General features: G+C 41.7%; 2 protein-coding genes across 2 annotated transcripts in view; both read right to left on the minus strand.

Moving 5' to 3' along the window:
* The window catches only part of LOC140150545 (uncharacterized), a 43,558-nt gene extending 39,418 nt beyond the window's left edge, over positions 1 to 4,140 (minus strand). The window contains exons 1-2 of the mRNA XM_072172578.1: positions 3,901 to 4,140; positions 2,615 to 2,762 (exon numbers count right to left, since the gene is read on the minus strand). Of these exons, the coding sequence (XP_072028679.1) occupies positions 2,615 to 2,762; positions 3,901 to 4,028 (276 nt within the window). The 5' untranslated portion in view covers positions 4,029 to 4,140. The remainder of the gene's footprint in view (positions 1 to 2,614; positions 2,763 to 3,900) is intronic.
* Position 4,141: 1 nt separating this feature from the next.
* LOC140150546 (uncharacterized) lies at positions 4,142 to 25,545 on the minus strand. The gene is made up of 2 exons (XM_072172579.1): positions 25,443 to 25,545; positions 4,142 to 4,911 (listed from the first exon to the last, which is right to left on the minus strand). Exon 2 carries the CDS (start codon positions 4,905 to 4,907, stop codon positions 4,146 to 4,148), a length of 762 nt encoding a protein of 253 aa, XP_072028680.1. The 5' UTR covers positions 4,908 to 4,911; positions 25,443 to 25,545; the 3' UTR covers positions 4,142 to 4,145.
* Between the last annotated feature and the right edge of the window lie 1,468 nt (positions 25,546 to 27,013).

A 27,013-nucleotide genomic window follows, 5' to 3' on the forward strand; every position in this document is an offset into this window, starting at 1 on the left:
TAAAACCATTTCATTACCAATTCTCATACATAAAACCATTTCATTACCAATTCTCACACATAAAACCACCTCATTACCAATTTTCACACATAAAAACCACCTCATTACCAATTCTCACACATAAAACCATTTCATTACCAATTCTCACACATAAAACCACCTCATTACCAATTTTCACACATAAAAACCACCTCATAAAAACCACCTCATTACCAATTTTCACACATAAAACCATTTCATTACCAATTCTCATACATAAAACCATTTCATTACCAATTTTAAAACCACCTCATTACCAATTTTCACACATAAAAACCACCTCATTACCAATTCTCACACATAAAACCATTTCATTACCAATTCTCACACATAAAACCACCTCATTACCAATTTTCACACATAAAAACCACCTCATTACCAATTCTCACACATAAAAACCACCTCATTACCAATTTTCACACATAAAACCATTTCATTACCAATTCTCACACATAAAACCATTTCATTACCAATTTTCACACATAAAACCATTTCATTACCAATTCTCACACATAAAACCATTTCATTACCAATTCTCACACATAAAACCATTTCTTTACCAATTCCCAAAAACCAACCTCATTAACAATTTTCACCAATAAAACCATTCCATTATAACCAATTCTTACACAAAAAACCATTTCATTACCAATTCTCACACATACATAAAACCAGTTCCTGACCTGAAACTGACCATCAGGGAAAAAAAAAATGAAAATGCTTTTAAAGTTAGAGCGGTTACCGCACCACAGCTGAACCATGGGCCTTAGGCATTATATTGTGGTATACCACTGTCACCCAGAGGTCATACATTCTTGGGATAGGAAAAGGACCTAAAATAGGAATACTGACCCGAGTCTTATTATGAGTGTCTCCTCCGGAAATTATTTTTATTATATTCTTTACTTTTTTCTCTTTTATTTGACACCACTCGGGGTCATATCTTCTTGGGATTTCAAGATATGAGAAGGACCCAAAATATAAATATTGACCCGGGTCTTATGAAGAGTGTCACCCCCGGCAGGAAAATTATTTTTAATTGTACATTGTTTGCTTCTTTCTCTTTCATTTGACACCACTCAGGGGGTTATACCTTCTTGGCATTTCAAGATATGAGAAGGACCCAAAATATGAATATTGATCCAGGTCCTATGAGGATTGTTACCCCTGGTGGGAAAATTATTTTTATTCTTTACTTTGTCCTCTTTCATTTGACACCACTCGGGGGTTCATACTTTCTTGGCATTTTAAGATACGAAAAGGACCCATATGAATATTGACCTGGGTCTCATGTTGAGTGCCACTCGGGTGGGCAAATATTTTTATTATATTCTTCACTTTTTTCTCTTTAATTTGACACCACTTGGGGGATCATACCTTTGTGGCATTTCGGCCAAAAGGTTAGTCAGTCAATAAGTAAGATACGGTACACTAATATAGGCTGATACCATTTCATGGTTCAGCAAAAACCAGGAAAATACGGCAAAATCATGATAAAAAGGCTCAAATTGGCTGAAAATAACAAATAATATGTAAATTTCAGGAATAAAAAAAGGGGAAATCTGCTAAAAGAGGAAAAGTTTCAGGTCTGCACTTCATTACCATTTCTGTCACATTTATAAAACCACATTCTCACATACATGTATCATTGTATAATTAATGAGCTAATTTGAATAAATTAGGCATGGGAACATTAAATGCATGTACCATTAAACGCACGCATGATCCGTTAAACGTTTAGCAATTGTGGTAAACGTGTAACATGCAAGTCATTTTCAACCTTGAATTTTCCATTTTTCAATGCTAATCAACAGTTGAAAGTAACAAAATCTGAAGACGACGACCTTAATAATTTACATGAAACTTGCTCAAAACATTCATTTTTTTAAAACATTAATATGTCGAAATAATGCCCAGTTTCCAACATGTTTAGGCTGTTGACTTCACGCTCGCGAATTTTACCTTATGTTGGCGCCATTGGTACTAGAAACTCCGGTTTTGTGAGGTGCACCACACCTATCGTATATTCATGAAATCTTGCCGCCAGACGGGGCTGGATCAATGCGTGTTAATATGTTAAATGCACGCATCACTGATGCGTTAAACGTGTGGGAAAATAAACGGAATAACCCATCCCTAGAATAAATGCTAATTAAATGCAAATATGTAAATTAGAGGGCGGCTTCACTATACTACATTAGACGATATTAAAAACACTTTGACTAAGTTTCAAGGCAAAAGTATGCAAAATAAATGTACCATGAACATTTATGCATGCATTTTTATCAAAATATTGGCAAAAATTACATAGGCCTAATGAGCTTCTCCAGTCATTTTAGTTCATTAACTTTATTGATTATTGATAAAAGCAATAAGATATAAAGCAAATTAATATAATGTGAAAACCATATAATTGGCATATTGAAAAGTATGCTTTGCTCTACTCAATTAATCTATTTAAAACATGTTTAGAGCACTTCCATAGTTCCATAATGCCTCAAATACCACCTTAAAACTGTGCGAGATGGAAAAGGTGCAGAGTTCAAAACGCATATTATTTACAAAATGATATTACCTTCTCTGGTGATGTTTCCCTGCGAGGAGCAGGCCTCAGTCGGTTGCTCTTATAATCCATCCACTCATCAAAGCGGGAGTTCCAACCATCAAAATGGATTAAAACGGTAGAATCCTCTTCATCCACTTGAACTATTTTAGCTGGATACCTAGATACAAAATCACAATATTATATTATACACACATCACACACACCCCCACACAAAATATAAGCACCTACCAAAAAGTAATTACTACCCTTAAGGCCATGGGATTGAAAGTTTTAGATTTGCTTCTGTCACTTTTTCAAATCACACTATTATTACTTCATTCATGAGTGCACAGATCGAAGCGGTTATATCGGGATACGATCTAGAACTAGGGAGCCCTAGGTGCCAAAGGTAAAGTGTTCACAAGCAGCGTATCGATTCAGAACTTAAAATCTTTGTTTCAGAGCCTTGTTTTGTGGAAATCATGATTTTTTTTTTTTAAATAATGGAAATTTCATGCGGTAAATTTCAAAGCATGCGGGCAGTGGACGCAAATCTAAAACTTTCATTCCCATGATCTAATGAATGATCATTATTCCAAAATAGTTGATCATATGCAACATTAACCCTACTATTAACCCTCTAATGGTGGATTAAAGGCATCATAATATGCCCTCAAAAGTTTGGCTCATGGGGCTGCAGGAAAAAAACTATAATCTAGAGAGTGCCAAAACTGTCCTTCACCCCATTCTATGGTACGTTATTTATGATAAGAAAAGAGGTACTGCTAGAATGTACCTCATTTCTTAACATACCGTAAAACCTTGTCTACAAGCATAATAGAGTGTTTTTGATCAAAGCTAAATTAATACGAGACAGCCGTAAATATGCCAATACAATAGTATTTGTTTGTATGCTTGTATTGGTAAATAATTTACTCAAACTCCATAATATTATAGTTTCGTCTCGATTAATTTAACTTTCACCAAAAGCACTCTATATGCTTGTAGACGAGCAGGAGTCGATTTAGAAAATAAAATTTACATGCACAAGTCACATTTTTCACAAAATGGGCTGAATAACACAAAATTTTGCATGTACAGGCAAAAATTCTACATGCACAGAGCCAAAGTTACATGCATTTGTGCATGTAAAAGCCCTCTAAATCGAGCCCTACAAGGTTTTACGGTATATAATGAACAGAACCACTTGTCTTGAATCACTGAAATTTCAGTGAAGTAATTGGATTCCTTGCAGCTTCTTGAAAGGTTTTGAGAGATGTACTTCAGCATAAAGGGTTTAATGACCAGTAACTTACCATTTATCAGAGAAATCTTGAGCTTGCAACTTAAACCCTGGTCTGAACTCAAACCCAGGTCTCACCATCTTCCCTCCTTTGGTTGATGATGCTCCACTCTTTCTCCTCTCTCGCTGGGTTTCTGTCATCTGCTCTTCTTTCTTACGCTGCTTGTTAGAACTATGTGTACCTGAAGATTCTTCACTCCTATTGGATGCAACTGATGGCGACCTTTCTAAAGGATGTTCTTGGATTTCTGCCTTGTCCTACCGTCTTGTTTCATGTACAGGGTGAATAGGCAAATCAAGACTTCTGAAAGTCTCTCTTGACCCTTCATCCCTCTCCAACACACCTGTGGATGTCATTTCACATTTGACACCCTCTGATTGATCAGTTTTCTTTAAATCTCCACTATGCCCTCCAATTTGCTGTTGTTCTTGTTGGCTTTGCTGCCCCTGATTATCAGCATCTACTGATTCCTGATTTGATTTACTATCTGCACTAACTGCTTTTCCTGTTTCAAGGTTTCTGTCAGCACCTTCCTTAACCTCACTATCAACTTTATCAACAGCTTTTTCAATATCAGCAGCATCCATAACAATTGTTTGGTCGCTGTCACAACTGTCATCTTCATCCCCTCTGTCAAAACCTTTGTCTGAAATTAATTTATTTTGCCCATTGTTTTGTTCATTAAAATTACCGTCTGTTGATTTTTCTCTGGCATCTTCTGATGCATCTGGCTTTACATCATTACCACCACCAGTCTCATCGTCATCATCACTCTTCTGCTCTTGGGACAATCCAGGGTGGTCAATAGACTTGTCAACATCTGCATCTATTATTGATGTCTTTTCTTTACAGTCAGCCTCTGCAGATGTACCTGGCTGTGATTCTTTAGTATTCTCAGCACCCGTATTCAGTGTGTTGTCAGAAGTTTCTGCAGCTGATGACGTTTCTTGCTCCATTTCTTTGTCAGCTTCATCATCTGAAAGAACCAACACCCAATCCTCACCAGATTCAGCCATCATATTCCTGTGAGAAATGAATCAATGTATGTGCTAAATTGGTTATTGCATTTAAGCTGCAGAGTGGATTAATGAAAATGTAGGTAAATATGCAAATAAGCTCATCAATATTTATAAATATGTAAGCTCATTAATTTTCATAAACATGCAAATAACATGACACAAAACTATACAGCACTTCAGACCGCCATATCCAATCACCATTCCAAAATTTCCAAGTTTGAAGTTGATCGGTTATTGCGTTTTTAAAATAAGCTGCAGAGTGGATTAATGATTGTTAAGTTTGTTCACACAGCTTGTTTACAAACCTAGAAGTTTGTGGTTGCATTGTTGCTCCTTTTGACCATGTTCCGATCAACCAAATTATCTGGGCTGGAAGCCATCAAGAGTCAAAACTATCATGAATATTGATGAGTTTAAAGAGGTTCAGCCAATCAGAAAACCTCTTCATATTTTTCCTCATATTGCCTCTACAGTTAAGAAAAAGGCATAACGCATGCTGATTGGTTGTATGTTCTGTTCTGGCCAGGTTGTGACCTTGTCCGGGGACCGGGGACGTCATGTTTAATGCTGGGCCAGTAGGGATCTGACATCGCTGAGCTGAAGGATGGCTTTTGGGGTGTTGGAATAGATTGAAGTAGGGAGAAGACACGATTTTTCTTTCACTTTTCAAGAATGAAGGAGAAAGCACAAAATCCCAAACTTGACAAAACTACCCTTTAAGTATGTGGTCGCATGTCATAAGGTGGTGTAATTTGTGTTATATGGTCAAAATTGACAAAAAAAGTATTTTTTGATATGTTATAGTTAATATTACCCTCTAATCATTCATACTGATTTTTAGTTCAAAATCCCTCTCGTTTTGGCATAATATCCCAATTAATGACTAATTAGTGTATAGGCGGCAATGTAAATCTGAAAATTCAACCATGCGTTTTTCTCAAATTGGACCATCTTCATATAAAATACCCCACAACAAATATATCTGAATTAAGATTTTGTCCAATATGCCAGGATATGTTCACAACATAGTGATGTACATGTATCAGTCTCACCCTTTTTGCATGACCACATTATGACATGCAACCAGTTGACATTGACTCCAGTGTTCCCCAAGGAACGGTCATCGGCCCGCTTAGTTTTCTCATATTAACGACCTGCCTGATTGTGTCAGTAGCGGCACAAAGACAAGACTTTTTGCTGACGATGCTTTTGTTTACCGTGAAATAAATTCTCCCGGAGATGCTACCATCCTTCAACAAGATTTGGACGCCCTCACTAAATGGGGTTCTGATTGGTTAAAGGTGAACCTCATTGAAAATAAAGTTATATATCAATGGAAAGCTTATGATGTCAGGAAGCAGAAAAGAATATTTTTTATTTGCATAGCGTACCAGGCTAGACATAATCTCCATGCAAAGATTGGATATTGGCACCCCCCCTAAATTACAAAACGAAATCGTTCAAATTGGGCGCTTTCGTTGATGACGTCAGCCCAGGGACACACAGTTACTTCCGGGTTTGATTGTAAACACAATGTCCGTGTATTACTGTGGCATGCATCGGGCCAATGAACGAATTCAGTCATTGTCAACTTACTTTACATGAAAAATATCTTCAATAAAATAAGAATAACATGAAGGAAATATCATGATCAAATTAAGAATGAAGTTCCTGAATAAAGTGTGTGGATTTAAAAATGGGAAAAGTGCTGGTCGGGTGATTTGGGATAGGCCAAGCCATCCACGATATGCATAGGGAATATTACAGTAAAGCACGAAGAGCGAAGATTCGCCGAAGAACCGGAATGAAAACAGATTACAAAAAAATAACTGCTAGTGCTACCAGTTCAGATCGTCACACCAAGTTGAGATGAACTTATCACAAGGAGAAAATGAAGGAATAGAATAAGGTACATGTACAGGATTTTTTAATTATTTCTTAGCTTTACAACCGGTCATGTATGATAGGCGAACTCGTATATAGATACATACGGGATGAGCTCAGTGACTGACTGAGTCTCACTACGCCGAGTGTTCAGTATCCGCGACTGTACTGTACTTGCAGACAAAATGACCAATTTGATATTCACATTCCAACTTATTGCTACTTCATCAGCAAAATGTATTCCTGTAAATGTTCCAAATATAAGGGAACGATTGATCAAATTTGCTGAAACACCCCATGAAACACAGAGGACGAAGCCCCGAAGCGAGTCGCTGTGTTTGTGCATATCCGTCCCTGCACTTCAGCAGCAATTTACGATCGTGTTCGGTAATCCATGAAACACATGAATGTTTCACTTTTTCAGTACCGCATACACTGATTGTACTATCATTAAAGAATCATGACACAAGTGACAATATTTTAATTTTATTCAGATTTCAGAATTCCATCAAATAACGGTCTACTAAGCCTAAATTGTATTTATTTTATAATAAAGTATCTGCCCGAATATCTGTTTCTTTCAATCGCGATTGTGTGGAAAGAATGTATTACCGCAATACGCTAAATATGAAAACCTTTATATGGGCTGGATTTGATGAAATCGGCGTTTTTTATTAATTTTGGATTACTGCAAGCGATATTTTTTAAATCAGACATTTTACAATGAATCAAGAATATATAGGGAATGTCACAAACAAGTATTTAATTTGTTATTCGATCATGTTTATTCAGTCCATGACATGAACGGTAGCAGCAAGCATTTGCGCATGGGATTGATCCCAGCGAAATTCAAACTCAATTACCCAGTTATACCCAGCCAGTTATGACTGATTTTGTCAAAATTTACGGAAAATTTATGTGTTGACAATAATTCTATTATTTCTAATATATATAGAAGGAACCAGCAACTTGAAGATTCCTCTAATTTCAAGCTTTATTGTGAAAATCAGACTTGCCGGGCAGCTTGCAAAGTACAGGAAGCAAGTCTTGTTTACACGTTTCGAGTAAGATCACGTGACTGCGAACCCTGAGCTTACGCCACGAGCATTCCCAAGGTCATAGGCGATTGATTTGGGTGCTTTTTGGGCGCCTTAAAAAGACCAAAAATTCAATCATTTTTTAATTTTTCAGCTTTATTGGCCATCAAAAAAATCGGAAAAAATAATTTTTAATATCCTGACATCATAAGCTTTCCATTGATATATAACTTTATTTTCAATGAGGTTCACCTTTAATGACATTTAATACTGACAAGTGCTATACCATGCACTTCACGACTAAGAAGACTGTGCTTACTTCTGATTACTCGCTTTGTGGAAATAAACTGGTGTCTACTAAGACCCATCCATATCTTGGTCTCCAATTTGCTAACAATCTGAAGTGGAAAGACCACATCCAAAAAGTGACCAGTAATTGCAGAAGAACCATGAGAGTCATCAGAAGGAATTTCCGTGCTTGTTCAACTGATGTCAGGTCTCGCCTGTACCAATCCTTGATTCAGCCGAAGCTAAATTACGGCACAGCTGCCTGGTACCCGTCAACCAAAGAAGAAAAACATCTCCTTGACATGATCCAGAGATCTTCAGCTCGTCTTTGCTTCAATGACTACTCCCGTGATTCAAGTGCGACTCAGATGCTGACCAAACCTTAATCGGTATTGAGGGTTCCAATGCCAAAGGCATGCTGCCTCTTTGCTTAAAACAAAGTTCCAAAAAGGCTTAGTATTGTTAGATAACAAACTGTCACCGATCACTTCAGAAACATATCTCTTATGTGCCTCACGAATACTACGATCTATGTTGCAGCGCATGGTTTTAAATTTTTCCCATTCTTCTGCCTTGCCAGACTTTTTGGCTTTATTATAGAGCCGCTGTTTTCTCCGGATAGCACGTTTGGTGCTATTTACCCATGGAAGATTGAATTGAGAGGAGGACATCTTATTGGGGATATGCTGGTCCATTGCCTCACTAAGGCCTTCAGTGAACTTAGTCCATAACTCGTCCACAGACGACTGTTCAATGAATTCATCTGTATAGGAGTCACTTAATTTATCAAGATCTTTTGTCAAACTTTCCACATCAGCTTTTTTGAACATATACACTTTGCATTTTGGAGGTCTACTACGCTGAGGTTTAATCAGGGTGTCAATGCGCACAATTTCATGATCACTAATCCCTGCGATCACATCAACATCTTGAACCAAGGTGGGAATGCTAGTAAAGCAAAGATCCAAAATGCTGTTGAGGCGAGTAGGTTTCGTAACAATCTGGTGATAGTTCATGTTTGCTGAAATGTCCATCATTTTCCTGCTAGGACCTGGGTATCTACCCCTGGTTTAAGGTTACACAAAAAGCGTATAAAAAAGCATTATAAAAGGCGTATAAAGTTGTTCTCTAAAACAGAGTTTTCTCAGTAATCAAATATCGCAGCTGGCGAGTGAAATGTTGGATGTAGCTTAACATTTTTGTGTGTGTTATATACAAATTATTAGAATAAATTTGAAAATCCTTCGTTTAAAGCATTTTTACCCACCATGTTCACAAGATCAAAAACACGTTCCATGATATAAATCCACACCGAGCGATTGTTTTCTTCTTGGGAATGGGAATCTAATATGAACAATTTTTGTGGGTTCGAGTCTCCGTGTGGCTGAATTTTTTTTTTTTTTTTCTCTCTTTTCTCATTTTTACTTCCTTTCTTTCCTCTTTTCTTTCTCCCTTTCTTTTTTCATTTCTTTTTTTTTTCATTTCTTTCTTTCTTTCTTTTTTGTTCATTTTCTTTCTCTCTCTTTCTTTCTCTTTTCACTATTTCTTTATTCTTTCTTGCTCCTTTCTTTTTAGTTTTATTTGATTGATTCGCTGAGTGCAGTGAATCGTTTTTGATTGTTTTTCACTTTATATAATTCAGAAATTTGTAGGCCTGCTAAGTCTGTCTTGTTGATTTTCATCCCAAATTCGATTTACAAATAATTGCTTTTTGATATTGTTGTTGTTGCCTACCCTTAGTACATTGTATAAATCAGGGGAATAGCAGCATTGATTTCATCAAAGATATCAAGGCTATAAATTCAAAATCAACACATTTTCCAGGGCGTAGCTTGACGAAGTGCCCCAATCAATTTTAAAATTGATAAAATCCTTGTGAAAATTGCGAAAGCGGCTTGTGCCACCCCGGCATCCGAGCTCGAGCTAAGCCAAGTTTCATAGCCTTTTCATGTCTTGACCGTGGATCGATATTCTATTATAAGTAGGCCTACGTCCCGGTACGCTTGTTCATTTTCTGCATGGCTGTTTCTGTTATGAACTTACGCCCCTCTGAAATCAAGCGCATGAAAAACTCTCGGCTAACCTTAAAAGTATTATCACACCAGTCCACATCAGGGAGGTTAAAGTCACCAAGTAACCACACATGGGCATGATTGGGTAATTTGTTTAATGATTCCTGAAGATGATCCATGTAGCTAGTGTCAGTGCTCTGCGATCTATAAAACGCACCAACATAAATGGGTTTGCATGTCTTAATATGGATGCTGGCCCAAATCAACTCACAGTCACTGTCAAGACCAAGTTCAGCTTTGGCAACAAGGTCATTATGAATTGCAATAAAGACGCCACCACAGGCTTTACCAGTATCGCGATCTTTACGGAACATCTGGTAAGGCGGTAAAATTTCACCTGTTTTATGTTTTCATTAAGCCATGATTCAGTTCCGACAATAATGTCAGGCTTTTCACTGTCAATAATGGCCTCAAAAGTAGGGAGCTTTGCCCGTACACTTTGGAGGTTGATGTTTAAAAACCTCAGCGGGCGCTTTAACATGTCAGATTTTCGTTGCGTTGGTTTACGAATGGGTTCGGGTTGCTGGGTAGGCATATTGTTATAATTGTCACTATTAATGCTACCACTACCACTATCCGAAACACAATCAGAAAAGTCATTATCAGGAGTACCAGCACTTGAGAGCGATATTTCGTAAGCATAGATGATGAAAATGATGGCACTTCACATTCAACACAGTTCCAATCAAGCGTAGGTTTGTCATTATAGAGATTATAGGTTTCAGTACTCATATTTATACACACTCTGTGTTAAAATAGCTGTAACTTAAAAAATAAATTGAGTAGAAGTTTCATTTCTATTGTAGATGTTACATGTCACATGCATTTCCAACACTGGTGAATAAAAATGTCACAGCACAACACTAAAATATAAAAAAATGGCAAATTTTGGCCATTTTTGACCTAAAAATGTAATTTTTGCACGTGGAAAAAAATAAATATATATTTTATTGACTTATGTGTCATTATGTCAATCTACTTATTTGGAACAAAAATGTTAATGACGATGCATGTGTGACCTATAGTTTTTGATCTATGGGCCTATAATGATCACATGTGGACTAAATATGCATGATTTTGTTAATTTTTCCAATATTATGCTGACTGAAAATGGTCATTTTTAGTAATTTTAACAAACTTTTCAGTGTTTGGAAAGTGGGAACTTCATTTATATTATGGATATATTATAGTACTTTCGTTTTAAGCTATTTGTAGATCCACTGGTAGCTCGGTTTCCATGGCAGCAGCAATTATATCATCAATTTGACTAATTTCAATGCAGCAAAATCACTTTAGTCAACATTTTACTGCATTGAAAGTAGATAAAATTGCTGCTACCCCGGTAGTGGGCATACTAGTGGATCTTGAAACAGCTTAACATTAAAGTACAATTACATGTCCATAATATTAAAGCCATATTATAACATTTGCTGAGGAAGACGCCCTCACTGAATTTTTAAAATTCCTTTTTTTACCCTGCAAAAATCAAGACTCTAGGTGCTGTAGTTTTGTCAAAATCCGAGATTTTGAATAAAACTCCGGAACCGGCGCTTTATTATTACGATGGAATTAGTAGTCGAACGCATACACAATGTTCATAACACACAGTAGTCTACAGTGCGTATCGGCGTATGAGACGGTGATATACACAACAAAGGGTCGTACCACAACATGACCGAAGGAGTGGTACGTATTAGCATTTATGTGCGCTGGTAGTAAATTCAATTTTCTTTGCTTTGCCGTTGTTGTTCGGCTCAAAAATAAAAGGGGATATATCTGACAGTAAAAGCTAACATTTTATGGCAAAGAAAAGATAATCTATTTGTTTGAAAATGTTATAATATGGCTTTAAGTGAAGTTCCCACTTTCCAAAAACTAACAAGTTGGTTAAAATGGCCATAAAAGACCATTTTTGGCGTAATATTGGAAATATTGAAAAAAAACGTGCTATTTTAGTCCATATGTGAATTTAAAAGGGCCATAGGTCAAAAACTATAGGTCACAGGCATTCACCATCATTAACTTTTTTGTTCAGAATTACATTTTTAGGTCAAAAATGGCCAAAATAGCAAAAAAATATGATTTTTGCCATTTTTTTTATATTTTAGAGTTGTGCTGTGAGCCTGTGACATTTTTATTTACCAGTGTTGGAAATGCATGTGACATGTAACATCTACAACAGGAATGAAATTTCTACTCAATATATTTTTAAAGTTACAGCTATTTTAATATTTGACATTTTTGGTCTAATATAAAAATGTAATTTTCCGTGTTGTACCTCCAATTCCCTGAATTTCTTCTTCTTTTGGACTCTAGGCTACATGTTTGCAGGCCTTGTCTTTTGAGGCAAGTGAGAGTGATCATTCACTCACCTAAAATGAAGCTGAGGAGAGCTTTTTATCAGTCGCCTATTAATACAAGTGATTAAAATCACTCGCCTACAGCTCACTGACTCAAGTTTTGAGGAGAGTGATTTGTCACTCACCAGCAATTTTCAAAAGACAAGGCCTGTCTATGGGATGCCAGGTAACCTATTGTTGTATGTTGTCACAAAGTAAGCAGTAATCTGTTGACCTAACCTTAATCCTATCCCCTCCAATTAGATGTTGATTGACAGGAGAGCAGTCAACGGATTATTGCTTAAATACTGCCATGACTGTGTAGCAACAATAGGCATCTATAGGTTACCTGGCGCCGAGTGTTACTTAGTTGTAGCTTCTTGCTAGTAAAGATCAAGATTAGACTCGCTTGCCAGTTCTATACGCTGTACCTATGTATATTTAGGACTGGCTTACGCCATTTTGGATGTCAATGGGAAATACACACTTAACAACAATTTGCGCAGGACAGAAATTTGAAAAAAATTCTTTAAAATTTCATCAATGTGAATACGTATAAAAGTGGTACTAACCTTATTGTGCTTGAGACAACAAATAATTTTCATGATGCGTGAGATTTTACTCATTTTCCAGCGTTTTGCTTGAGATTTACTACCTAGGAGTGAGATTAAATACTACCTAGGTATGCCAGGCAAACCCTAATTAAGGGTACTTGCCCATGAATTTCATTCAGGGGCGTGTTTGAAAAACGGCACAGCGTATTAGTAAAAAGAATAAAAAATACTAAAATTTACACCAGGGTTCGAACCACTGCCGATACACTATGGATGCTGAACAGTGAACGATGCCACTGTGCCATGGCGGTACCTGTGGTTAATGTTTGACGATTTTCAAAGATATACATATCAACACCTTTCTAGTGTATTGAAAAGCAGATTTTGGTAGGAATACCGTCATAGTAAGACATTGGACTCTACTTGTCTGTTTGTTTTTCATTTAACACAAATTAATTTTGATGAATTGAACTGGTATGACTCTTAGGATTCGAAATAAACGACGATTAATTTTCTAATAAATATAATAAAGACGTCCTTGTAATTTATGTCAAAACCAGGGGAGCGACAACACATCCCTACGTGTATAAGCCTACTTGCGCGATCGATACTCTTGAAATGATCCAGACAATAGCATTTGAATATACCGCCCTTATGTATGCATCTGCTTGACATGTCTGGTACCATAATAGCTTCCAATAGCCTACCCCACCGTAAATAGCTCTCTTCATTTCCTCGCCGTGCCAATATATACGTGTCATGTATGTAATTTTGAGACATATTTTGTTCAAAAATGATAGGAAGGGAAGGTTTGCAGCCAGGAAGTGTTGCAGGTACCAGGAAGTGTTGCAGAAAGGTAAGCGTACCATACTCATTATGTATTCAAAATATCACATTTTAATGAATTCGGATGCAAAATCCGAAAAGGGATTGACAGGTCAAAATTCTCACACTAGAAATATTGTGAAATAAAATCAAATCAAATTTAGGCTCCGCAAACAACGTCCAATTATTCCCATTGGTGTTTGCTACACGTGTATATAATAAATTATGATTTGGGGCTAATTTGAGAAGAGTTAAAGCCTCGAATTTCAAAATACACCGAATGACGTTTTTTGATCATAAACCTCGTCAATTCAAGACTCTGTAAAAACAAATCAAGAATTTTCTGGGATAATTGCAACTAAAGTACTTGAAAGTTATGATCTAAGCTACCAGATGCATCATTAATTTCCTGACTATGGTATTTAGTCGTGGGAAAATAGTCCCAAACAGAAATGTTTGGTAGACTCATAACCGGTGCGATCTTACCTTTCCGATGTTGATTAAGATACTTCTTGCATCGATCCCGAGATGCGGAAAACCAATAGTCATTTTGTCCCACATAAATGAATAAATAACAAAAACCCCGATCCCCGGTGGACTCACCCAAAAGGTGACGCCACACCATATGATCGTCCCTTATCCGACTTGGGATCCCCTACTCGGACCAAACTTGTAGGGGTGGCGGGGTCGGGATAATCAACATCGGAAAGGTAAGATCGCACCGGTTATGAGTCTACCAAACATTTCTGTTTGGGACTAGACTCAGTACACCGGTCGATCTTACCGTTCGATGTTGATTAAGATACTTCTTGCATCAACATCTGAAAGATCGATCTAGCAAGTAACCGACGGATGGAGGTACAAGATTGGTCAGCATCAGAGCAGGGATCGGGAGCGGGTAGCGATGGTTTTCGCAAGGTCAGAAAAACTCTCCCCAACAGGTCGGGAAAAAAAAAAAGACCACGCGATCACAGACATAAACCTCCTTACTTAATAAGTTTGGTGGTTAAGAATAGCGACACTGGTTCTTACCATGCTGAGTATTCTGTATAGTCTGAAAACCTGGTACCCGTACACCACCGTATTATGATCGCCCGAACAATGTCGGTAAACCTCCGCCCGTCTCTGATTACTAACGTAAGCGGAAGTATCGTAGAGAAGGGCGAAGGTGGCTTCGGGACACCGCCTGCTAGATCTCCTCAAGGGACAACCGAGCGGTATACCCAAGATGATGAGATAGCTCGTGTCGAGTGGGTCGTGGGGACGCGAAACCTTCGCGATCCCGGACCCCACCAACACCTGGACCAGCCATTGCGACAGCGGCTGGACCGAAAGGCTCTGTAAGGGTGATGAATGCGGTCGTGAGTCCCTCGCAAGGCTTGTGTTCGGAGAAATAGTGCTGCAGCGCCTTATCGGACACCCCAGCCTATCTTTGGCTTCAGCCGAACCTTGCCCAACCCTGGGGATTGGAGAGGGACGAATGTCGGTATGCACCGCGCCCGTTCGTAGTCACGAGAACAGAGCGCCGAAACAGTGTCGCTCCAGTGTTTGTGAACACGGAAGCTAACCTCGAGACCGTGTGCAACTCAGCACCGCCGTCCCGAAGCCAACGCCAAACCGGAAAGCCATCTTGAGAGTTACGTATTTAAGCGTCGCTTTTGACGGAAGGTCAAAAGGTGACCCTTAAAGTAATCTAAGACTGTGTTGGGATCCCTTAGGAGGATCACTTTCCTTTTTTTTTTTTTTGCGTTGAACATACCGTCGAGGCGTAGACTAATAAGGTAACCATCGGCTATGATAGTCGACCCGTCTCGAAACCTCGGTGAATGGAGAGGACAGCTGACTTATAGCTGGCCCCAGTGGCCCGCTGAAGTCTTGCTTGGAACTTTCTGTCAGAAACTCCGGAACTAGCAGCACAGAGGCTCTAGCGGGAGAGCTATTTGTCTCATTGCACCAAGCGTAGTATGGAGCCAGACTCTGGCTATACGTACGGAGGGTAGACTTCCGTCTAGCCCGGCGATGAGAAAAACAGCTTCTGATGAAAAGTATCCCTCCGCTGCGTGTTCCCGGGTAAGGGCCATGCAGCTAACTGCAGGTGCTCTAGTGATAGACTGGGTACCTCCGCTCCGGGCATCCGGAGTAGATCTGGTACCTCGGGGAGTGCCAGCGGCCTTGCCGCTAGCAGAATGACAATGCAGTCTTCCCACCCGATCTTGGCCACCACTCTCATGAGTAGTGAGATCGGAGGGACTGCATAAGCTGTCATCCTCCCCAGTCTATGGACAGAGCGTCCACGGTGAATGCTTGGGGTCCGCGACCCTTGAGCAGTACACCGGCAGTGGATGATTGCGATGAGATGCGAACAGATCTTTCGAGGGTGGTACATCCCTTGAAGATCGTCTGAGCGACTCTGCGAGCAAGGGACCATTCTGCTGGTCCCGACACCCTTCCTCGTGACAGATTGTGCGCGAGGATGCTGGTGACGCCCCAGCGATGTGTATCGCTCTCATCGTAATCTGCCTGAACTTGCACCACCCTATCAGGTGTCGTGCATGCAGGCTCAATCGTGGTGGCCCGGAGTCCCCTTGTCTGTTGGGGTAGGCTACCACGGTTGTGTTATCCGTCAGGACAACGGTATGTGATTCCACGATCACCTCCTCGTAAGCGAGGGAGGTTGATGTGAAACTCTGTCTCTATGGCCCCATAGGCCCGAGGCGGAGTCTCCGTGGATGTGGACCCCCAGCCCCGTTTTGGACGCTATGGTGCGTCACTACGTGACATACCGGGGTGCAGGAAACCTGACACCCTGGGTCAAATTGGGCTGATGGGTCCACCACCAGAGTTCCTCTCGCGCGATCTCCGACAACGGAACCGCGAGGATATTGGTGACGACTGGGCCTGCAAAGCAGGCTAGAAGGTGTAGTTGGGTAAGCCTAACGTAGAAACGGCAGCACAGTACGAGGTCTACCATACTGGCCATTAGGCCTACCACCTTCATCCATGCCACAGCGGGTTTTGCCCGAGACTCGGCCAAGAGTCAGGCACACCGCACCATGTTCGTCGCCCGCTCGGGTGAGAGCACCGCGAACCCCTCCGTGAGGGTGATCTGGGCCCCTACAAATAGTGGTGTCTGCGTCGGGACCACGCTGGACTTTTTTGAGCTGATCAAAAAATCCAGGGTCCCGCACCCCACGGACTATCAACCCCATGAGACCCGTAGTCTTCAGTGGAGTGCGTCCGTATATGAGCCAAACGTCCAGGTAGCAACTGATGTTGACACCCCTGTGCTTCAGGTGCGCTGCCACCGCTCTGACCAAGAGTGTTAAACACCCTGGGAGAGATGGACAGGCGGATGGCGGTATCAAAACTGTTAATTTTGATCCTGTACCTAGAAGCGCAGATGCCTCCGATCTTGAGAGGCGATTGGCATATGCAGATAGGCGTCCGAGAGATCTAGCGATGCTGTTCCCATGCCCCTGATGGGGCAGGCTAGCACCGAGGCGAGAGTCCCCATTCTGAACCTCTTGGGCCTGAAGAAGCGTGTTCAACAGCCTGCGGTTCCGGATGGGGCTCCGTCGCCTTGTCTTCCTTGGAGCCAATGGCTCCAAGATCACCCGTAGAACGGGGGTAGACCGGGACAATCGCCCGCCGTGAGAAGCTGTGTGATCCCTGTCAGTAGTGCCCGGCGCTGGGGGCCGTCTGACGGCACTACTGTGGACCTCTGAAATGTGCAGGCGAATGTGGGAGACTGGGTTGCCAGTCTGTAACCCCCACTCACCACTGACCATACCCAGGCGCTCAAAGAGATGGTTTCCCACCTCTGGGTGAAAGCCATAAGCGGTCGTCCACTGGGAGATCCCCCTGTGGAAAAACCGCTGAGCCCCAGGAATGCTCTGCCTAGCTTCCCTTGGAAGAGCGCTTGCTCTTCTTCGGGCTTGCCAGCTGTTCCTGTGCTACCCTTGCGCCTCCCAGAAATGGGTGCTGCAGAGGTAGTGGGCTCGGGTACTGTTGGTGGTGCACGGCCTGCTGAAGTCGGAGCTCCTACCCATGGTAAGGGCAGTTTCCGACCTCTTCAGAGTGCTCCCGTTGGTAGCTTCTTTGCACGGTCCTCCACCGTGGCGCAGAAGCATCCAAAGAGAAAAAGGACCCTGCCTTTCCATCGCGTTGAGCGATTGGAGTGGCAGGCCCCTCCCCGGCGCTGAGTGGACACCCTATGGGCTAGGCCCATGGAGCTCTCGTTGAGGCTAGCTGTTAGCACCGCTAATAGGCTCACCTCGCGGAAGAGCTCAGATGTTGTCTGAGCGTGATACGCTTGACGACATCTGGGTCCCTCTCGGATCCCCTCAGGTAGGTCCCGTGGTCCTCCCGCGTTACACGCAGAGGAAGCGTGCAAGCGCGCGGCGTCATAGCTCTACTGGGCTCGACAGCCCGACGATATCTACCCGTGAGGTTTGCCGGGGATGAGAGTGCAGGCGTCCCCTGTGAGGAAGCAGCAGCTGAGCATCCTACTGAAAGGATCCCTGGTCCTCCTCCATGGACTCCCCCTTAGGGGTGTCCGGAGGAAGATCAGTGCTGTTGCTCCCCTCGCGGGGCAGCGGGGAAGGAGATTGTAGTGATGTCACTACCGGACTCAGCTTCCGACTCCTTTCCCTCGCCCACAGTATCCGTATCATGCTCCGATGATGGCGGTAACTGAGGACGGGCATCTGAAAGCGGGTAAGAAGGCATAACCACTGTGTGGCTCGCCGACTACCTGCCAGCAGAAGAGGGAGTACTCCGCAAGACCCTGAGGTATCCGCCATGGCACCACTGGGTCCGCATGCTCTCGCAGCCGTCGTCCTAGCGCTAGCAGCACGGGGCCTACCCTGATCAAGATCTGGGTTAGCCCCAAGCCGGCTGGCCTGGTCAACAGCTGATGTTGGTACTGCGTGGCCATCGCTAGGCGACACTTGCCACGGTGCTGGGCCGTGGAAGAAACACCCTGCGGCGGGTACCACGGGCATACCCAGCCGGCAGCTGACCCTGAAAGGATCCGCCACCAGGGTAACCCCATGGTACTGCAGTACCAGCACCGCCTCCCCTTGTTGCCACAGAGACTGTGGCGACTAAAGCGGTGCTGCGGTACCGGTCGCGGTATCAGCGTGGGTACCCGTGAGGGTTCCCAACTGTGGACCGCTGTACCCTCGCCATACTGCGTTCCCTGTTTGGGGGATCAAGCTGTGTGCTGGCGTGGTACCGGTGCGGTACTAGCATGGGTACCCGTGAGGGTTCCGGTTGTGTACCGCTGTATGCGTGGTTCCAGCGTAGGTGCCCGTGAGGGCTCCGGCTGTGTACCACTGTACCCATGCCTCACTGCGTTCCCCGCAAGGGATCAAGCCGTGTGTATGGGTACCCGCTATACCGCTGTCCCTTGGCTAGAGGGAGCTTGCCTAGTACCACGGGTAGCTGGCGTGCATACCCCGATCAATCACCTCGCCACCTGAATAGGCAGCGTCAATCAATGGAGCTATGCCCTGTTGATTTGACAGTGATCGATCAAGAGAGGGTAATTGACCCATTGACGGTAATGGATCACCCACGCTCCGCTGGCTCTCGAGGACATAAGTGGGTTGTTGATCAGCTAGGCTGTTCAAGCTACTTACTGTACCCTCTAGAGCTTCGCCCAAGGTCGCTGTGTGTGGCGGACCACTCACGGCAGCTATGGGCGGGTGCATAGCGGCTACCACTGAAGTCAAGCCGTAGCTCGTCTTTGTAGCTGCCACCGAATGCACCTGGGTCGCTGTCCGTGAGAGACTGCGAGCCCAACCCCTGAATAATCGCCAGCCAGTCCCTGTGGACAGCCAGCAGCTATTCTAGGGCCCAGGGTATCACTCGGCGGTCCCGCCATGGGCGCTGCCGTGTGACAACCCCAGTTGGTTCTGCTAAGACTACACCCACAGCGTTAGCAGCGGTATCGTCTCTGCTGAACCCATGCATGCTAGGGTTCAACCCAGGCAAGCCCGGGTACCCTTGCATGCTGCCCGTCGCTGGCTACTACTGTGGCTGTTTGAGCCCGTAGATATGCCTGCAACAGACGGGTGTCCTCCTGCTAAAAACCCGTGAGGATTTTAAGCTAGAGGACTGGTATCCTCCTGCTACAAACCCGCTAGGGTTTTCGCTGGTGGTTACCGCTCTGCTGCCTGCTACTTTGCTCCGACGTATAGTCAGTGCTTTCGCTGGCTGCTGAGCCTTTGGTCGCGCTAGCAGTCCCTGAAGGAACCGCCTGCTTGTCCGGGGACGGAGCCCCTTAAGCAGACCTGCCATGACCCATAGGGGCTGTCACAGCAGAATCTACCGTGTCGACTGGTATCCTCCTGCTGCAAAACCCGCTAGGGTTTTCGCTGGTGGTTACCGCTCTGCTGCCTGCTACTTTGCTCCGACGTATAGTCAGTGCTTTCGCTGGCTGCTGAGCCTTTGGACGCGCTTAGCAGTCCCGAAGGAACCGCCTGCTTGTCCGGGGACCGGAGCCCCTTAAGCAGACCTGCCATGACCCATAGGGGCTGTCACAGCAGAATCCACCGTGTCGACCTTACCAGTGCCCTTGGTAGATTTCTTCTTCGCCGTCTTATGGCGATGACGGAGCCTGTCCCAATCGTCAAGCTGGAACTCGGAGAGTCCTAAGCAAAAGAAAGACATCTAGAAGATCGTGAGCACTCCTGTGGGTGAAACAGAGCGGGTGTGGGTCCGCTCCGTCACCAGGGAAGGGCAAGCCCGACAGGGCGAGGCGAAGCGAGGAGAAAGGGAGGGGGCACTACCCCCCCAACACGCCGACTCAAGCCCAGTAAGCAAACCTGAGCACGGAGGCTGGTCGCTAACGTTAGTGGTAAAGTAAGGACTGGCTAACTTTATTACTAAAATGTCAGACGGGTCCCTACCAATCCCCACCGTATGAATATCTGATTAACTCGTCTTTATTGGACGGTAATGAAGACATAACGATAGAGTAATCACCCTAACATAGCAACAATAACCTACCGTACATGAAATACAATGTGTATGTACAAACATCTATTGTAACTTACAGGCTGCAATGGTTGTTTTACGTGGGAAACAAAATGAATGGCGTCAACGAGCGGCCATTTTGAATTGCTCGTGTGTCCCGTATACAAGCGGAGGCACGATATGTGGCTAAGTTTTGGATCGTTTTTTGTCACTTTTTCGCCAGAAAATGCCGTCAAAACTATCCTCAGCCGAACAATACCGGTTTGGTTTTACCTAAGGTGTGAAACTACAACCGTATATCTCGCCTTGGTCGAGAAATTGATACACAGTGCTATGAACAATCGATGGGCACGTCTGTGTCAGTCGGAGACCAAGGAGGATAAGGCGATCATATGGTGTGGCGTCACCTTTTGGGTGAGTCCACCGGGGATCGGGGTTTTTGTTATTTATTCATTTATGTGGGACAAAATGACTATTGGTTTTTCCGCATCTCGGGATCGATGCAAGAAGTATCTTAATCAACATCGGAAGCGGTAAGATCGACCGTGTACTGAGTCGATTACTTTAATATTTGTGCGGGATTATTTCCCGCCAAAAATTTCAACCAAAAAGAGCATGTAGCCTTAACACATTTGTTAATCAACCAAATTTGCCTAGAACACAATACATATTTTACATAGAAATTTAAAAGAACAGGTAGGTCAAGGAAACCTACATAAATACGTTTTCTATACTTCACTTGATCCAAATATGATTTTTTATGGTGATGAGACAATCGCACATGGAATTTTAGAGGGTTTTTTTTAGCAGTTCCATTAAAAGCTGCTTTCATCATGAGACTAAGATCTAGAAAGTAGAAACACCCCCGAAATGCCGTTTTGGGGAATTTTGCCAGCAGAATTTGATGAAAGTCAATCTTTGACAAGATGTAACTTTGCTACGGAAAGTGCTATGAACAAAAAGGTTTTCAGTTTTGCCTTTCTTTACTCAAGGGCTTCAATGTATATAAAATGATGCAGTTTGATGGCAAATTTGAATTGACCTAGCATACCTATACTACCTTGGCGTGAGACCGTGAGAAAGTGACTCAATGCGTGAGAGTTGACAGCCTAGACTCGCTTGCCAGTCCTATATACGCTGTACCTATGTATATTAAGGACTGGCTTACGCCATTCTGGATGTCAATGGGAAATACACACTTAACGATTTGCGCCGGTTAGAAACTTGAAAAAAAATCTTTAAAATTTCATCAATGTATATAAAAGTGGTACTAACCTTATTATGCTTGCTAATTTAAGACTTGGTTGAAACAAAATTAGGCCTAAGGATCGAATGCATTTTAGTGTCCAAAAAGGAAAAAATTATCGTCAAAGTTCTGCTGAAATCGGCACCGTTGCGAAGGGTTCAGAATTCGAATCGGGAATGAAAATATCCGATCTTTGCGATCAAAAACACAAAATTACAACTTTAAACATAGGCCTACTATTGGCAAAAGACATTATTACCAAACAATATAGAATAGAAAATTTGACATCATTTTCTCAAAATATTGAAGAAATTTGCTCACTAGACATAGAAAAAGTACGTTACGCAATCCAATTCCCGTTCAAACGCGTGGGAAACTGAAAGTACATAATCCCCACTATGACTAGCCTGAAACATCATGGCCAAGGTCTTAGCTAGCCACCCATCTGGCCGTCATTTTAGACGGCCAGTTTGCTCCTGGGACGGGCAAAATTAATGCCTTTGACAGATGATATATCATAAATTGTATGTTTTGAAAAGCCAATTGCCCTTTCTAGTACAAAATGTAGAACCTAAATTGTAGAACAAGGCCATATCAGCACATATTTGAACTCTTTGAACCCCCCAATGGCCTATAGATGTCTGGTAAATATTTTAAAGGTCAAATTAGGACAGGCAAATTTATTCAAATGACGGGCAACCCTCAATTTCTAGCCAAGCCCCTGATCATGGCCCTGTTCCTTCCTCACTAGGGCCATGAATGCCCTATGTACGTAAAAACGGGGCACCATGAACTCACATCGCGGTGATGACGTCACACTGACAGCATCTATTTATAGGAAGAATTCAAAACACGGCGACGATAACAGTCACAAGTCTGATCTTTTACATCCTCAAATTTGTTCGAAAATTTCTAACTTTCGTATGAACAACCGATAGCTTGTGATACTAAAGTTGGAACGTGGAAATATCGTGCTCATGTAACGTACCTTGTTTGGCACATGTACACGGTTGCCATCCAGGGCCCAATGTCATGCATATGAATAAAAACTTCTTCCTCAAGTTAATTATTGTCTCACAGATATGAGGATATTGTTCTTGACATATTAGTGACACATGTGCTATATTCCTTCATCAATTCACCACAACGTTACTCACGAAAAACATCATTTTGTGTCAATTTTTCTCGAGTGATCGCCAGACATCACACAGTCCCCATTGTAAATAGGTGATCAACACATGTAGTGCTGGGCTCACATGTTCAAGAACCGGAATGGTATCACCATCAGTTTGCAATGACAAGTCAACCTTTGCAAATCGGGAGATGGATTGATTTGCCCAGCACTGGATTTTCTCAAATCTTAAATCACCGACGCAGTTGGCAGTTGTCGAAACAACTATGATCAAGCAAGGTTGCAGAATTAAACGGACTCATTATATGGTCGAAATTTGTACTTCAGCGCCCGTGTTTCCTGTTAAAAGTAAGCAAACACTTCAGCTAAGATACATAAATGTTAGCCAAGGCCCAAGCTAAATTGAAGTCAAATTGGACAATCTAAAAAATTGTTTTGATGCGTTTTAAAACTAAAGACACTACGATGACTGACCGTGTTATACTAGCAATCTCTATCTTCTATCCACACATTAACTATTGTGTCGTCGTGGATAGTAGATAGATTTCTCGATCAACCTCAAATGTGCTCATAATTTACGAACGTGCACTAAATTGGTCAATTCTCAAAAGCTGTGTTTGCGCCGTAAGCGCCGGTCTTTGCGTAAGTACGCTTGGCGCAAATAACTGTCTGTGCGTTCCCAAGTTGGCTCTCATGATCGAGAATTTATTATTTTGGCTATAGGCAAGGTCAGTCAAGGCTCAGTCATGCAGGTCGCGCGATCGTGTTATTCTATGAAAAATACGCTGACGCAGAAGGTACATCCTCTCTAGACTGCGGAACTCAGTCCTCAATGATAGTCAGTCATTTATCTTTTGGTCATTATATGACTACATGTATCATTTGAGGACTGAGTTCTTACGATACATCTTTCGAGGTGCAGTTTCAGACAATAGCTTGGGATTATTGGGGCAGAGGTTATCTATTGAATCCTTTCATGACCACTGAAGCATAGTCAAGTCTGCCAAGGACACTCGGCACGCCAATGAACATGATGGAAGACCATGTCACTCTCGACAAAAGAATGCATGCATGTCAAAGGTCATACGACACCAATTTGGTGTTTGTTATGCTCCTCGAAATATGTACCTTACGGTCTACATGTCTATGTCTGCATCCTCTCATGATCGAGAAATTGTTATTTTGGCTATAGGGAAAGTACGCAATCCAATTCCCATTCAAACGCGTGGAAACTGAAAGTGCATATAATGCACTACTCAACCAGTTCAATAATTGGAACTCAAACTCCCGCGTTTGAGAACAGAGTTCTTTTGTAGTTACTACAACTGCTACTAAACAGGCGATCCTGACTTTTAGACCACCTGAGCTATATAAGGTACAAATTGCAAATTTATCATATTAAACTTTTGCAACAAGGTTAAACATGTTCTCAACTGTACAAACATACCTTTTATTCCATCGAACAAGCTTTATTTTGTTCCAAAATTTACGTTTTTATAGCTATTTTTGACGTAAAAGAGCTGGTAGTGGTAACAAACTCTGTGATGCCAGCTCGAAGTTTTCGCGTAGCACAAGCGCTTGATGTACACTCGTTTTGGCGGTAATTTACGCTAGCGTATCATGCATTTTCAGCGTGTTTGACATCGTTTTACTGCGTGGCGCAATTCTGCATTTACATTGTTTATTCAAAATGGCGAATTTTTCGAAAAACGTGATACATTTTACCCCAAAATTTCCCTCATTACTCAAAGCCCTGCCCGTTTTCACAATATTTTAGCTTCTTGGATATCATCGGAAACAGAGATTAGTAATATTAGGTAGGTCACGGTATTTTTAAAGATTTTTTTAGATGATTTTTACGATGAAAAATTTGACGTTTTTAGCTTCTTTTCAAAAATTGGTTTTACTTTTAGCTTGTTAAAAAACGGGTAAAAAATCGTTTTTAGCTTATTGGATATTTTTGCTAAATAGTTTAAAGCTTGACTCCTTAGATGAAACTTTTAGTTTAAGCTTGTTAGAATATTAAACCTTGATGAAATAGTAATATTTTAGCCCTATATAGCGCGGGTGGTCTAAAAGTCAGGATCGCCACTCAATGCATGCTCAAGATGGGGTTATAAAAGCAAAATAAAGAATAGATAGATCGAAGGAAAGGCCAAAGGCATACTCAAAATTACCTTTAGTTCTTTGATTACCAACTGATGTTACACGGGAACTTGAAAACCCGACAAATATAAAGCAAACATAGCAAAAGGCTGAATGGTTGAACTCCTTCGTGTGTTATTGCGTATCAATCAATCAATCAATGTAGAAATTTTGTAAGAGTAAGTACCTTGGTCAATAAAGACTATACGCAAATTCACTGCCTCTGCGTTAACGCATGGTCAACGCTTGTAGCTATGAAAGGCCGAAAGATTTAGGCTAAAATAGATTGTTGGTACATGTATTTCTCTCCTCCAATAATCTCATCATAATTATTTTCACCCCCGTACTCTCTCACCCCATAGTACATTCATACCCTACACTTTCATAGATTGAATCCTCCCTACATCATGTACACCACACATACAAGAAGAACCCAGATGTGGTTGCACATGAACTAAGCATGGATTTGAGTTCCTGTAACAGCTGGCTTATTAAAAATAAATTATCATTACATGTTGGTAAAACCGAGCTCATTTTATTTGGTTCACAGAAAACTTAAAAAGCTTCTGATTTCCACATCTCATACAATGGTCATACAATTAATCCTGTCCCATCCATAAAATACCTTGGTGTCACACTAGACCAACATCTATCTGGTGAAGTTATGGTTGATTCTCTTGTTAAGAAAGCTATTGGCAGGCTCAAATTTTTATAACACACACAATATTTCAACCAAAAGCTTCGAAAAAATCTCTGCTCTGCATTATTGCAGTGTCATTTAGATTATTGTAGCACCTCCTGGTTTACTGGTTTATCAAAGGAAAGTCAACGTAAGCTTCATATCACTCAAAACAAAATGGTTCGTTTTATTTTGAACTTATCCTCGAGAGATCATGTTGGTCAAATCAATTTGGACACTGTCAAACTGCTTGATACCCAAAACAGGGCTAGACAATTAAGGCTAAATCACATGTTTAATATTTTTCACTCACTGGCCACGTCTTATCTTAATCAATTCTTCACAAAAATATCTCATGTTCATATTATACCACTAGGTCTAGTACTTCAAATTTCCATGTCCAGAGAGTAGGATCTTTACCGATCTTACACCAAAAAGTCTTTTTTCTATCAATGCCACACTTGATTGGAAATAGGCACACTAAAACTTTAACAACTATATACACCCTCCCCCCCCATTTACATAACGCACACCTTCATGAACAGTATTGAACACACGAAATCCATACTTGAGCGCGGAATTGGAAAATGTTACTTTTGCGCGCATAAATCCGAATTTATGATTTCTTTCCTATTTAATACAACATAATAGGCTAAATACAATATATTGCGAATATTCTTAAATCTGTACACGAGAAAGACAATAATATTTATATGTTATTTACTTTGTTCTTACGTTTTTTATACAAAACCTTCCCATTTCACACGAAAGATATTCAATTTATTTATTCTCTGAGAACAAACTTTTTCTTCTGCAATTTGTTTTTACTTAAACAATGTGAAAAAAGTGGCGATAGCCTATTTAATGTTTAAAAATATCCAAGATTACATTGGAGTCGGACAAATTCATTATGTTTTTAAGATA

The sequence above is a fragment of the Amphiura filiformis genome, chromosome 4, assembly GCF_039555335.1.
Source record: "Amphiura filiformis chromosome 4, Afil_fr2py, whole genome shotgun sequence".
In the NCBI taxonomy this organism is placed as follows: Eukaryota; Metazoa; Echinodermata; class Ophiuroidea; order Amphilepidida; family Amphiuridae; genus Amphiura; species Amphiura filiformis.

Excerpts from the sequence above, each read along its gene's own strand:
- LOC140150546 (XM_072172579.1), bottom strand. The coding sequence starts at position 4,907 with ATGATGGCTGAATCTGGTGAGGATTGGGTGTTGGTTCTTTCAGATGAT.